The sequence below is a fragment of the Melanotaenia boesemani genome, chromosome 2 (genome assembly GCF_017639745.1).
Source record: "Melanotaenia boesemani isolate fMelBoe1 chromosome 2, fMelBoe1.pri, whole genome shotgun sequence".
NCBI classification, from domain to species: domain Eukaryota; kingdom Metazoa; phylum Chordata; class Actinopteri; order Atheriniformes; family Melanotaeniidae; genus Melanotaenia; species Melanotaenia boesemani.
Genome location: NC_055683.1, coordinates 33,680,934 through 33,696,426, shown reverse-complemented (window position 1 = coordinate 33,696,426; position 15,493 = coordinate 33,680,934). Strand labels below are relative to the sequence as shown.

The 15,493-nt window shown below is 37.3% G+C and overlaps 1 protein-coding gene across 1 annotated transcript; it reads right to left on the bottom strand.

Annotated features, from left to right (window-relative positions):
• Positions 1–127: 127 nt before the first annotated feature.
• On the bottom strand, positions 128–13,786 carry LOC121631139 (glycine-rich cell wall structural protein 1.0). The gene is made up of 23 exons (XM_041971856.1): positions 13,636–13,786; positions 12,405–12,452; positions 12,249–12,275; positions 11,836–11,904; positions 11,714–11,746; positions 11,423–11,497; positions 11,244–11,327; positions 10,979–11,008; positions 10,677–10,721; positions 4,916–4,978; positions 4,781–4,840; positions 4,643–4,699; positions 3,707–3,760; positions 3,281–3,316; positions 3,110–3,151; positions 2,771–2,815; positions 2,444–2,485; positions 2,198–2,257; positions 1,737–1,811; positions 1,542–1,574; positions 1,261–1,299; positions 703–759; positions 128–520 (listed from the first exon to the last, which is right to left on the bottom strand). Exons 1-23 carry the CDS (start codon positions 13,700–13,702, stop codon positions 516–518), a joined length of 1,146 nt encoding a protein of 381 aa, XP_041827790.1. The 5' UTR covers positions 13,703–13,786; the 3' UTR covers positions 128–515.
• Between the last annotated feature and the right edge of the window lie 1,707 nt (positions 13,787–15,493).

Below are 15,493 nucleotides of genomic sequence, written 5' to 3'. Positions count from 1 at the left end.
TTCAGTTTAAATTACAGTTTTTTTTCTCACTACATAGGAAGTGGTAATGCTTCCTGTGTACCGAGGATGTTTCATTATGTCTTTTAAAGAGAACATGTTCAGGCACATGTTAAGTCAAATGTTTTGACTCAGACGTTTTCATTTAATATACTTTGACAATACAATTTATTGGATTAAAACAGCAAAAACATAACGCTCATCTTGATTGTAAAGAAGACACATATTTCTGTCTTGCGCTTTCTTGTGTCTATTTATGCTCATCAGTCTCCACCAGTTTAGATGGGAGAGACAGAATTGAACTGGTGGGGTACAGCAGCTTTTTGTACAAACGAGACAAACAGACACTGGTAACAAACGTCCACTTACAGGGACATACAGGAGAGTTAAGAAAAATAAATCAAAAGACAAACAGATGGTACAACAGGGCAAAATAAAGTAAAACACACAGGAGAGTAGTAAATTACACTGAAATCATAATGGAGATAATCCACTTGCAGAGGTCCAAATCATCCTTATTACCCTAAAGGCAGGAAACAAAAATAAAAATACTGAATCAGGAGAAGAAAATTACAAACCACTTAAAATGTGCACAGTTTGCAGGGAAATGGGACTAAAAGAACAAGGTTTATCTTCAGTACACTTCTTTCTACTACCTTCAGCTAGATCTTAAAGCAGCTAGAGTGATGATTCCTTCATTCTCACCTTTGTATCCGTTACCAAGGACAGGGTTCACTCCACCATATTTGCCAGTCTGCTCTCCTGTAGAAGTTAATATGACCCAGTTCAGTGTTATAAAGCTGCTTAAAAGGACACAGATGGAATAAGAAAACAAGCACTGACAGATGCATTAAATCCTCAAGAAAGGGTTCTGACTTTTATTAGAGGATTCAGCCTTCTCACCATGCACGCTATATAACCTTAAGTGGAAAATAATCCATAATGCAAATGCGTGCTGTTAGTGAGAACACCATTCAAGCAAAAGTACGCACTCGGAGAAAGTTGAAATAACAAACTATGGGTGCAGAGTCCATTGTACAATGAAATGTTTTATTATTTGTTTTGCAAAGGACATGATTATTATGTTTGAAAGGAGAACAAGTGAAGCACATAGACACTAAAACCCCATCCACATCAGAAATTATTAAAACTCTTCTTGCAGAGAGAAATGTGCTGCACTCTGTTCTGCCAAAGCAATATAATACACAAAGAAGTTTGGGAAAGTGAATGGAAGTTGGTCATGAAAGAGGAACTCTGGCTTACCCAAGGCATCTTGAGTCACTCCAAGCTGGGCACCATAACCTAAACAAAAAATTGTAACAGTATTTAGACTTTTAAGAGCATTATAGGAGATAAATACATGAGATATATTTGTTTTGGGTGCGTCAAGAGTGGCGGATTTGTGCAGCTACAATTTGTAGCATTAAAAAAGAATTGCATTGTGATGTAATAGTGTGATATAAGACATACAAAGTGTACCTTGAGATTTGCATGTTATTGTGTGAATGTGTGTTTCTTCAGGTGAAAGAGTGCATGGAAATCACCTGGTTGTTGAGCTCCATAACCTGCAGGAGCTCCTGAAACAACATACAACACATACTTGAAGTGATACACAAATAAATGCAATCATTTTAGGATCTTATCTTACATGACAAGATAATAAACCACATAGCAATGTTATGTTTTCCATTATGCACAGTTTATCACGTTTTTGATTGCACATAACAGCTCATTCTCACCATATTTGCTGGTGGTTTTGCCACCTTCAGCAGCAAGGCTGAGCTGCTGAGAAGCATACGGGTAGCCTCCTTCACCTACAGGAATGACAAATACGTCAGTGTGGTCGTTTAACTGACTGCTGTGATGTGATAAAATGACAGGTTTTCACAAGGTGAGAACATTTTTTGGGGGAGGGGGGGGATTTTACGTATTTTAACAAAAGTAAGGTGTTTTTTTGTTTTTTGTTTGCTTTTTTTAGCCTTATATCTTGCAGACAAGGACTATCTCATTAAACTAACATGATGGCATTTGCGTTTGCAAGTCTTTTGTTAATAATTCATGCCTGAGTGTCCTGGTGTGTATTTTTTCTTTATAAACTGGGTCACTTGAAATTATGCGCGTGCCCCCCTTTTCATAAGCATACAATGCTTTTATAGTCCTTATTGTGACACACAAAGGTGCAAACTTTTTTGGTTCGTACCTTCCAGTCCAGCGGGAATCACAGGTGCATTACCGTAAGGAGCCTGAGCAGCTCCGGCTCCTGCAGGAAAGAAAAAATAAATTATTTGGTCAGACTAAATCATCTATTATCCCCCTTTCACCTGCAGTTCTCTGCTATGCTTTGTGGTTCAAGTCTGACTCATGCATGGAAAGCCACACTGACAAATGTCAGGTTTGTGGTCAGGTAAATGTGTCAGAAGGACAAAGGCACATCCACAGCGCTCACCGTATTTTCCACCAGTTGATTCCAGTCCAGTACCAAGTGCACCTGAAATACCATGACATAAATGTGTAAAATGTGAGTATGAGTCCAGCAGAATTTGGGCTGACTCAATACAGTCTTAAAGAAAAATCACATGACCAAATTATACTACAGAGATTACGCTAATTTTTGTTTAATTCTGCATTTTGTATTTTCACTGGAATAACAGTTTTCGGCTTCACGTTTGATCATCCAACACATTTCTTTTCCTCTTCTGAAGCTTTGGAGTGTTCTTATTTAGTATGTGTTTTGTTGATGCATCTGGTCAGACCAGCATGTATCCATCCTTACCATATGCCCCCTGGACCTGTCCAGCATAGCCTCCTGTACTGAGGGCTGAAAAATCATAAAAATACAAAATGCAAGTTAAGGACTGCTCAGCCAGTTGTTGATTGACAGGAAACCATCAAATGAAACAGTATTTAAAGCATCTACAGAAGCAGGAAATCAGAAACCAGCATATAAAACTGGTCAGCTGCCATGAATAAGATACAATAGCTACACCCAGTGGATAGACGATCATGTTGGCCTTATTAAGCAGACTATCATACAGCTGTCATACAGTAATCCACAGGTTAAGCAACTACGGTTAGTGCCATCCCGTTAGAGGTTTTCAGCAAGTTAAGTTACCTTCACTCTTTCTTGCTTTGTTCTCAGCACCATCGGCTAACTCTGCAGGGTAACCAAGCCCGGAAACATAGTCCTAATTAGCACTAATCATGTTGATAAGCTAATAACTCTTTCAGTTCTTTATAGTTTTCCACCATTTTCCCCCCAATGTTGATTTTAGAAAACACTCACCAGCTCCATAACCGTCTCCATATCCATTCCCGTAACCTGCTGAGAAAAGGGGCCATGTAGTGAAACATTTCAAAGACTGGATAAAGGAAATTTTAGAAAGTGCTCCACATGCCAAAAGATAAATGAATACAAATTGCTGACAAAGCTTTTGCAGCAGCATTTCCACCTACAGTCACAACAGAAGGAAGTCTGTCAACATAAAAGCTGAGTCTTTTTGGTTGAGTAAAACCTGGTATAGTGACAACTTTCCTGCAGATTGTTTCTGACACCAGTCAGAATGAAGAAAGGCTTTCTGTCACTGCAGGTTGACACTCACTTTTCAAGACTCAAACTTTTGTTTTTGCACATAAACTGTCTTTGTTTTTGTGTTTTGTTTTGTCTGTTTTTCCTCAGGGTGGGATTTGTACATGTTCTGATTGGACTTACCATAACCATTACCTGCCACAGCGCCAAGATACCCTGTTACTCCATCACCATAACCTGTAATAACACATAATAAGTCTCACTTTATTTTTTATTTGAAAAGAAACTTGACTCTTCAAAGAAAGTTTTCACAACAGAAAAGAAAATATTTCACTTTCTGTTTAAAGAGGAGTGGAGGATTTACGACTGTAGTTTATTTATTGTTTTTTAAGCATTATTTGTTATTTACTAGAAAGGAAAGGAAGCTGCAAAACCTGTCACGGTTGCATGGCATGGAAGGTGTGGACCCAAATGCAGGCTTACAAAGTGGGAGACAGACAGGTGCAGGAACAAGGTTTTAATAAACAAAACTAAACAAGAATAGATGGGCTAAACTTGGCATGAAGACTTAAAGAAACTAAACGTGACAAAAAGACTGCAACAGCCTAAACTTGGCATGAAGAAAATAAAACAGGAAACAGAACTAAACACAACAAGACCATAAAAACCAAAACCCAAAACCAAGATCACGACAAAAACCTTCAGTGGAAGATGAAAAGGAACTCAGACGGTTCTTGTTTCACAGGCAAATGATTAGTTTACAAGTCAAAGCAGGTGCAGCAACGGATTTTCTGCTCAGAGGCCATCCTCGCCCAAGCTCGTGCTCTGAGCTACATTTCTTTCTCAGGTGTGTCAAAGTGTTTTCTGACAAGGTATTCATGTTTAGCATTGGGCAGGTTGTGTAGCATGGGCACTAAAAGGAAGAGTTCTTCTTTTTATCACAGGTTATATTAAGAAACTAATGTTTTCCCAGTACTGACAGCATGTAAAACAGGAAGCTGCAAGCAGCTGACAATTCGCTTAACACAACGACGACATACTGTAAACTCAAAGGTAACTTAAAACTGCTCTTTAAAGCGGAAAGCAGGTGGAAACAGAGGAATAATTCCACAGTCTCACCATTTGACTTCCCTGCACCACCTTGGGGATATCCACCCTGTCCTAGCGCCGCAGCAGCTAAAATGAAGAGGAGAAAGAGAGGTTGAGGTTCATCATCCTTATCTCTGAAACAGTGAGAAGGAAAATTCACACACTTACCCCCAAGTTTTCCAGCTGCACCACCAAGATATGTTCCCTGTCCCAGACCTGGGGAGAGGGCTAGAGGCATAAGGTGGGAAATCTTTACTAAAGGAAGTGTTAATCCACATCTTACTGTCAGTGTATTAACATTACCTGCTCCATAGCCACCAGCTCCCAGGCTTGCTCCCAGATAGTTTCCTGCTCCACCGATATAACCTGTGGAGAAATTCAGCACAAACCCTGCAATTTATTCTCAGTTACTAGGCTAAAAATTTTAAACATTTAAATGTTTTTTTTTTTATATATAGATACAATAGCAAATGCAGGTTTTGTTTTTTTGTTGTTTCCTTTTTTCATGGGATAATTGCACTGAATTTCCACAACATAATGAAACTAAAAGTACCAGTAATGCTTTTTTTTTATCTATTTTTTGTTGTTGTTGTTGTTGTTTTCCACAAATATCTACATCCCATAGAAGAAAGTCTATCTATCCCCTTTTTACATAAGTTTTATGTTTTTCTTTAAAATGTAAAAAAATGTGATTCTTAAAAAATGACAACAAACTTAGATATTTGTCAGAAATGAACATTTGTCATTTTTTCAGAAGGTCTCATAACATTTGTGGGCTAAAGTCTGAGTTGGGCTGAGGGGAAAACGGCTCTGCAGACCTCTGCCTAGACAGACTAAGAATGACATGTGTATGTGGAAGCACTGGGAGAAATCCAGTGTAAACATTAAGCTGATTAAGAACAGATTTTCTGAAGTCTGCATTTTCTTTAAAACTCCTTAATAGCTGAAGCAGTTATGTAATGCAGCTTAAAGTATTAGTAAGTGTTACAAAATGTTGACTGTACAAAGGATTATTGCACTGAGTGTCTGCTTCTAATAGTCTAAAGCATGTTATGTTTATGAATCTAATTTAATACAAAAATGGGGATCATGAAAACAGTTAGTTAAATTTTGGTGCCTTAAAACAGTTGATGTTATGTGTAAGCAGAAGTCATGTCCATAACTTTACATTTAGATTACAACACTGTGGCATCAGAGATGTAGCATGAAGACAAATAATTAAATATTCCACATGTAATGATGTAATTATAAAATTATTTATCTACCGTTTACTGTTAAGCATGAGATCCCCCAGCTCCCAAACATACAGATGATCTTTTTGAGGTATTACGACTGGGATATGAAAACATCAATCAACTGTTTCTATCAGCAGTTTGTTGTCACCACCACCTTCTTCTCCAGATCCTGAATCTTTTACATGGTCAGCGTTTTTATCACAGCTTGCAAACTCAAAGAACCTGTGACAGATGAGCAATGCATTCACTGAAGTTGTGTGTAGGTGTGGGTACAATGATGGTCTAAAGCTCAACAGCTACACTAATAAACCCAAACAAAAGCATGAAACCAAAACCTAAAACACCAATAAATAAGCTTTGATCAACATACAATGTTCCAACCTGCTGAGCAGGTGCACCACCGGGCTGACCATTTATCAGGTGATAATATAATCAAATATTCTCAAGCCTGATGAGCAAAATGAAACAAATTTTAAGAAAGCCATCCCAGGATGGAGTTTACAATTAATAATAAGCTCATAGGCAGATCCTAATAATGCAGTTTAACTTGTATTTTTACTTTTGGTTAACGCTTAAGTCAGAAAACAGAACATTTTGTGTTTCTTTTCCTCTAAATACATTCAAATCTGAGTTGGATTTTCCACAGACCGACCCAAAAAGTGTCGATGAAGATTTCTTTTTATAATCACTATCACATAACCATGTCTGTGTCTATTTTTAAATAAAGTAGCTGCAACGATTATAACATAATTGGACCTGCTTTTAGTGACCAGAAAAAAAATTATGTGACAAACCCTTTGTTTTTTTCACCTGAGACTGACTTGAGGCCTTACCTCATTTTCAAAAGATTTATTTGTAGGAGGCTTTTTAACAGTCAGTCTATAAGGTTCTCTGCTTGGAAATTTCTTACTGGGACCACTATACTACTTCAAATTGTAATAAAACCAGCATCTTTAGTGTATTCTTTCATGAATTAATCCGGCAATGAATGAGCAATCTCAGTTATTACAAAAACGTGCAAAATTCAAACTGTTTAGCCTTTTCAAAGTAAACCTTAACCAAACTTTAACCTTTTAAAACCTGAGGTCCCCCAGTTGGGGGACATAAAGAAAGGATAGCACAACTGTGCACAAAATGGCCATTTTGGAGACCTCACCAGATGTGTCAAGCCTTTGCTCAAGCCATATTTGTGCTATGTGCCATCCTCATTTATTCTTCAACATTAATATATAAACTGATATTTAGGGATCTTAACTAATCTTATAAGTGTCCCCTTCTGTTTGACTCCAAACATTTCCAAACAGACCTTGTGACGGCAGAGGTATACTCATTTCACTGTGAGTCTGCAATTTTTAGGTAGCACAAGGCTCAAAGCACTAAAGTCTTATGGGGGAAAAAAATATTAACAAAAACAATAAATAAAAACTCAGAAAAATAACTCTCAGTTGGAGACTTAAAAACAAACATCAGCAGCAGAAATAATGGCTAAATAAGTGCTATAACAGAGTAGATCTCAGGAGTACACAACAAAAAGACAAAAATGTGTGGATGGTGAACAAGATAAAGCTTTGCTCTTACTTGCTGTGTTTGTACTCCTCCCAGTCTGCCCTGAGATAGAGGAAGCTTTTGACTTTGTTTTTATAAGTTCAGCTTTAGAAAACTGTTTTGCATCCTGACCCTCTGCAATAAAGCCTTGAGCTGCTCGCCCTTCTCCAGCTGAGATGATGCCCAAGCTTTGACTTCCACTTGCACTGGGGATCACTGGTCCATATCTCTGCCCTCCATCTTGAACAGTAACACTCCCGTGCATTTTAAGTCTGCTTATGTCTTCAGCCTCAGGTCTTTTGGCAGTCTGCCTGCCTGCCAGAGCAGATAAATAATGTCCGGTTTCCTGGCCCTGTACACTGGAGAATGCACTGCTGCTGACACCTTGTCCTTGTGAAAGGGGTAATTGATGGCTTCTCTCCTCACGTGCTGGTGGATTTGTGCAACCAAGATGTTTGTTTGCTTCGCCACGATGTGGCTCAGGAACTAAACTTTGAAAACGTTGAGTTTCTGAGCCCAAAAGCTCAAAACGATTCATGTCCAATACCTCTGACAAATCAGGAGATCCACAGTTTCTGGATTTTTTCTTTTGCTGCAGAGATAAATCATAGTTTCTGTGTCCCTGAGAAGAGTCAGAACCTAGACTTCTGATGTCTTTATTAACAGGCAGTTGTCTTCTTCCACCTCCTGCTGTGAGTGTAGCTTCATTATTCATAGCCTTTCTTTTAGAAACTGCAGGGTCATAGCGTTCTCCCCCTTGTGCTTGTGAAACAGCCAGATCAAGAACTTTATCTTTTTTATCAGGACACATTTTGGGTCTAAGACTTGATGCCTTAATGGCTGGATCAAGGCTTTTGACCTCAATTCCTGCATGTAACTCTGGAACAGTGGGACCGAGAAAAAAGCTTCTCCTGGGCGTTTCAGGTCCAAGTGTTCTGTCTTTTATTCCGTACAAGTGCCCTAAAGCTCTGCTCTTTTGTCTCTTAAGATCTTCAACAGCTTGGCCCAGACTGGCCACTTCAGGTCCACCCAAATCTGCTGCAGACACACCTGGCAGAGAGATATCATCATGCATTCACAACTTCCTGGCTCAGACAGAACAGTTCTTCTTTTAGGGTAAACAGCACTGTCCTGTATCTTTATACAATTGTGTATAAGATAATGCAAAGCTATAAAACTCTTCATCCACTAAATGTACTGAGACTAAATGGAAGTAATTTAAACAAAAAAAAAAATAAGACAAAATATCTTTTGTTTCAAGTTAGTCCAGTTTCAAGGGGACATGTAAAACATGGCATGACAACACAAGTTGCAGCAATGCCATTGAACATCTAAGTATAAATCACAAGACAAAGACAACACCCGAGTCAAACAGCATCGCTGTGGGACCAACAACTGATATGCGAAGCATGGTCACTCACTGATGTGGCAGGAAAGCATAAAAGATTATAAAAGGTGAATTTATATGGGAGAAAAATGGGAAATGTCAGCGCAACAAGGAGTTATTTATCGATTTTCAGATTTTAAATTTTTACCTAAATTACAAAGTTAATTTCAACCTTCAAAAAATTTAATAAAATAAAAAAATACTTAAATAATCCCTGAAGGGACGTTGTAAAACACAGTATAAAGTAAACATAACCTTGGTGTACACAGATGTGCTTTACTTGTGGGGACATTTAGTAGCTTTGATTAATTACGTGCAATTCACCTGGATTGTTGTCAGACCGAGGCCTCCTGCTGATGTTTGTTCTACTTTCAAACAAACTTTTGGGAGTTTTGGTGCATTTCTCATGGCCACAGATTACATAAAACTAGCAGAAAATGCTGAAAGACAAAGGCCACATCTCTAATCTATTTTCAAACTTTGAAAAAAAAGAAAACAACATTGCATGTTGAGCAATAATAAGTCCTCAAGCAACAGGAGGGATGTACGAGTCGTATGAACGTTTCCGCATCAGAGGAAACGTGATTCTCTTTTTTTGTTGTTGTTGTTGTTTTTTAAGCCACACTTACTGGTAGTAGTGGGGTTTGGATGGCTTGTGAGTGTGAGTACACACTGCCTTAAAAATTTATGTGCACCTGTGATGCAACATATGACAGCTGGTTGTTCATTCATGAGTTAATTTTATTAACGCAAAAGCAATTTTAGAAAACATGTTGTCACTTCATGGTTTGATAGAAACATAAATTATATGGTTGATGAGTGCAAATACTAAAACTAAAATACATTCTTTTTACAATGAGCTTCATCATTTTTGTAAATCACTTGCAGTTACTCTCCTAACTAATCGAGATCACATATTTTTCAAAAATAAAGACAAGCTAATTTGACCAGAATGAATAAATAAAGACAGTCACACTTGAAGATGAATGTCTGGCTGTCTGAAAACAGCTTTTCTGCTTTGTCACTTCATGAAAAACATTTTTAATTAGATAATAACTATCTTATATATCCAAATAAAAACAACTGCCATACTCTTGAATTTCAATTAATATTTTTAAAATAAACAAAGTGTTTGTTTCTTTATTTCTTAAAAAATGTTAGCAATAAATATTTTCCTGGTGGTTTTATCATTTTGAATTGCCTTGTCATATAGATTCACCCTTGTTTGCATTGACACAGAAAGACCCTGTTATAGCAAAGTTGTCAATTTGCATTTCATTTGGATAACCTCTTTTCCAGCAGCCCCATCCAGGTCTTGTTAACCACAACTAGCACTCCTTTCTCTACAAAAACCAACCCCGATTAACTCATGACTGAAGGTGAAGCACAAGGAGCTGGGAACTCATGCAACATGCAAGATAGACAAATATCAGCATATAAATATCATCTGTGTACACAAAATAAGATAAAGAAGCTGATGATTGTAGACAAACATGGTTTCGTGCAAGTAAAAAAGCATGACCAGGGTAACAATTTTACACAGACTGCAGACAGACTGAGACAGAAAGACCACAGGTAGATTTAGTTGATTTAGTTCATCAGACCCCTAATCAGTGGGATAACTTTGAATCAACTTAACCTGCTGACTCACAGATAAGACTAACATGGGCATTTTACAGACAGCAGGATTTATTTATTTGTTATTTATTCAGAGGAACAGGGTATTGCATGGGCAACAACATACCACAGAATTGGTTATACAACCTCTTCTGTGCCACCTTTTTGTGTGTGTTTGTGGCTTAAGTTATGCAACAGAACATACTGTCCTGTAGCACATAATTCTTCACACAATGATCTAAGTGATGGGTCCTGAGGTAAGACACGATTCACCACTTACCTGGTCGTGCTCCTGGATATCCAATGCCAGCATAAGGCCCGTATCCTGGCAAGGAGACAAAAAGGTTGTTTAATCTTGCAATCAGAGAAGCACTCTGTTTTACAAGGAAATACAATTTATTTGCTGAGATGCAATCTGCTTCTGTATATTATGATCACAGACATTCACAGAAAGTTGGGATTTATGTACAATTTAGCAAACAAACAGAAGCTCAGAAAGAGTCTAAATCACTGTATATCTTTTAAATACGCTCATTTGAAAACAACAGAAGAAATTGTGGAAAAATGTATATTATTCCTTACCTGGAAGCGTGCCAAGGCCAGCACCATATACTGGAAAGTCACAAAAATAAGAGTTAAATTCAGCTGATGGTGTAAGATGTGCCAGCCTGTATTTTTCCAGTTCCATTTTTGGGATTAAAATGTGTACAAATTAAATCTTTGCCTGTGCTGTGATAAAGACTGGACATCCCTGAAGAAATTAAAAGTGCAATGTAAGTTTTAGTGGTTCAGCATCAACGGTATGAATTCTCAACTGATATTTCTTCTTCTTATTTGTAAGTCTTACCACGTTTCCCACCCTGGCCCAAACCAAGACCAAAGCCATTTGCGAGTCCAGGTCCCAGTGCCATTCCTGTGCCTAAACTGGCTCCTGCATCCAAAATAGAAACGAATAAAAGAAATAATTAGTATAAATTCCTATTCATTTAATTGAGTTTTTGCTGCTGTGAGGGTTTGATGATGTACCATAAGCTCCCTGGGTTCCATATCCACCATGCTTCAGGCCTGCTCTCCCTCCCAATCCAAGAGATCTGTACCCTCCTGTAATAACAAAAAAACCCAACTCAGTTCACTTTGGTGTTCATCAGCCAGCAAACACTCATTAACTGAGGGTAAATAATATTATAATATTATTTCCCTTTTCAGTAGATCTATAACTTCATGCATGATGGAAGAAACAAGTCCTTTATATATTGTTATTGATAGTTTTATAATGTTTTAACATTTCTAATATTTGAAGATTTAATCGTAGCTTACCGACACCGAGGTGAGCTCCAGGATAACGTCCAACTGAGGAAAAAAAAACATGAAGCATGATATTCATGATATCCATGAAGATAAGGCTATATGATGTACTGTTGTCAAAAAGTTGGACATACTTCCAGTCTTCATTGCTTTGGTGCCATATCGACTCCCCAGCGCTCCGAGGGCACCTGTAACTGAAGGAACTAAGAGGAACCAATGCTTGTAAATTAAACTTTTATCAGATGTTCATTTCTATGCAGGAATGGTTTGAAATAACAAAACAGGGATTTACACTTTCTTCACTTTTACAAGGATATTAAATGTCATGTTCATATGGCATGTGTGTTCCTAATATTAGAAACATTTCAGCTGTGGACATATTTAACATAACAACATGATAACATGATAGGGTTGCTTGTAAATTGTGCAACAGTTAGTCGCCTGCAAATCCAAGTCAGAAAATGCACAATGCAACCTGCAACACCATCTCTGACCTGTTGGTTTAATGTGTATCTGATGGTGAGTGTATGCTCTAAGAAAGACTGACCTCCAGGTTTTACACCAATGCCAATGCCTGAGGAAAGAGGACATAAACACAGATGTCAGAAACACAGCGTAACTTAACATATTCTCATTCTTTTCCAAATAGTTAAACATGCAAGAACATGTATACAATTATATTAATAAAAACTTCATGACTTACCTCTTGCTGGCAAAGCATTCCCGTAGGCTACATTTTGAGGTTTAACCCCTGAAATATTGAAAAAATATAAATACTGTTAAAAAAAAAGTATGCAATTAAATTGAATGGATAGTCTATTAAATTTAGCATACACATTGTTGAAAATACACGTGGCAATCTTGGACCCATTCTGTAAAAATGTCAATGATGAATATAAGGCACATAAGTAAGGCTGCGTAGTGCATACTACTGTAAGATACAGTAAGAACAAGCAATATGAGAGTGAGAAGTTTGACATATCAAATTCTTGACAGGATTGTAAAGAATACTGGAGCAATTATACTTTCAGATATAATAATATTTTCTTATCTGTAATTCAGGATTTAATCTTCTTAATTAAACCTTCATGTCAAGTGAGATCTTGATCTAAGAAAAAAGTTTGAGCAATCTTACTTTCATATCAATACTGTTAAACATATCCATTAACCACTATGAGGCAAAAGACTATAAATGACTGTAAATGTGTGACAATTGCAGAGCAAATGCTGATTCAGCAAAAGGAGCGTGGAGAGACAGTCGTCCATTGATGGACACAGAGGACAAAATGCGGTGACTGTGTGGGTCCGATTAGTTCGTCTCACAAAGCGCTGTCAGATTTTGCCGGCTGCTGCCACCTTTTTATCGCATCCTTTGATATAAACAGAGAACATAAACTACGATGGCTTGGCAGGGATGCAGAATTTGGAGCCAAAGCCCACAAAGACCAACGCTTTCTTTCTTTCCCTCAGTCTCACAGACATGATATTTAACAAGTAGGTGACACTGAGTCACTGAAAATGTTCGATCCTTCAAAGCTTTCACTGTAAAATTAGTCTCATTTTTGCTATTGACATTTGCAATGTATTTTCTTTTATATAATAAATTACAAATAAAAAATTCTGGTAACATGAAAATGTAAGTTTTGTCCTGTTTATTTCAACATATGTTCCAGATTTAAAGCCTTTTCTTTAACAAATAAACCAAATATTTAACCTAAATGTAACCAAATAAATAAAATTCTCAGAGAAATTAAAGTCAGATTTGCAACAATCAAATTAATCAAACTTGTTCTTTCAAGTTTTTACATTTAGTACTCAACAGTACATTGCTTCAAGGTTCATGGAAATAAAGCATAAAATATTACCACATCTTCCACTAAACCATTACAAACTTTAGTTTTAGACCTGTGAACTTTCTCATTTGCATTTCTTACCTCCTTGTAGAGTTTGCTGAGCCAACCAGAGAACCAGTGAAGTCTGCAGCAGAGCTCTAAGAAGCATGATGGAGGAGGATGGAGGAGGATGGAGGAGGGCTGGGTGTTGTACTAAGACAGCAGCACTGGGAGAGAACCAGCTGATGGACAGATGGACAACTACAAAACTGGTACTGACAGCATCACTGCCCCAAATGTCATATATACGTTGTTTTGATTTTTTTTTTTTTTTCTTGATACACTCCCACTGATCCGTCCTCCCTTCTGAAGACACATTTTTCTGACTGGACAGTGTGTTTTCATTAGCTAGGGGTGCATACAAACACACACACAAGTGAGGCAAAAATGACTATTTTCTCTGAAAATACACAATGTCTCAATATTGCACACAGAAAATATGAACTCTGGGTAACTGAAACTGCATTTGACTGAATGGTTTGTTTTAATATATAAAATGTTTTAGTTGCAGCCAAGTTCACAAAAATATCTAATTATTTAAAACTGTATTCCTTGGTTTATGTTGAAAGACTTCTGACATATAAGGAATAAAATAAAGGATAAAAAAAATTATCATCAATTTATGTAACAAAACAAGTAGCATATGTACATTATGCATGTATGTATTGTACTGGTCAGAGAATAATGTGCTAGATAAAGCACAGTTTTCTGCCTTTGTGGTGAAAAAAGAGGCTGCAGTGTTTTGCTGGGATGCATCATCTTAATAGTCCTGGCTCTGCTCCACTAACTATAATGGAAACCAGTTCACAGACCAGATGATGATGAATACCTTTAACAGATTTCCAATGAAAAGCCAGAAAGACACATGCAAGAGTGTTTTTTCTTTACAGATGTTCTTCAGGACACAAAGCAGGAATGACTGGTAGCAGCGCTATAAAGAAAAATTATTTAAACACACTGGCAGTGTCCATTAATGCAAACACATCACTGTTTTGGGGTAAAAAAAATTAAATACAGATCAGTTATATAACACCTTTTCCCAATTTAATGACCTCATGATATAATGTTTTTCCTGCAAATACACTCGTTTGATTTAAAAACCTTTTACCGTTTTCCCTGTTTTTAGTGAATCAAGCAAACATTGTACCTTTTTATAACATTATAGCCATTCATTGCATGTCTGAATGGGGCTACCTGTAAAAATGAAGGTAAATAAAATTAAAAATAAAAAAAATAAAGCAGAAGTGGAAATTAATGAGAGCATTAAAACAGAATCTCTTTATGCAGTTTAAATATCCTGTTAAAGAAATAATGGAAATTGCAAAGTAAATATGACATCATTAGTAAGTGAATGTGTGCGCTGGCGAGCATGTGTGCAGGTGTAACTAGATGTGATGCCTGGGGAAGCATTGTGTGTTTTGTGCACACATGCAGATTGTATAAGAGACACTGGGCTTGGTAGTGTCACCAGACTAAATTTAGAATAATCTTTATATTGTATACTGTGGAAGGTCTCCTGTATGAGAGCCATTTTTAATGCAAAGTTTATGTCTTAACCTCAGGCATGACAGCATTTAATGCAAACGTCTGCCTAGAGAACCACATATTTTGGTTAAACCTTGAAAGGAGCCACTTGTTTTTATGCCACCTTAGGAAAACTGTAGTCACATATGAGGACCACCACATCGTCTTCCCTGGTGGTACTGAGCATAAAACAATAACATAACCCCCGTCTGACTCACGACTCCTTCACCCATGATTAACCTCTAAACATTTATCTGTCTGCATCTGTCTCATCTATAAGGAGTGTGTCAGTTTCTCAAAAGAACATGTCAAAGCTTTGAGAAGAAGAGCGGGTAGTTGTCAGAAGGGAGAAAGAGGTGGAGGTGCAGACAGTGTT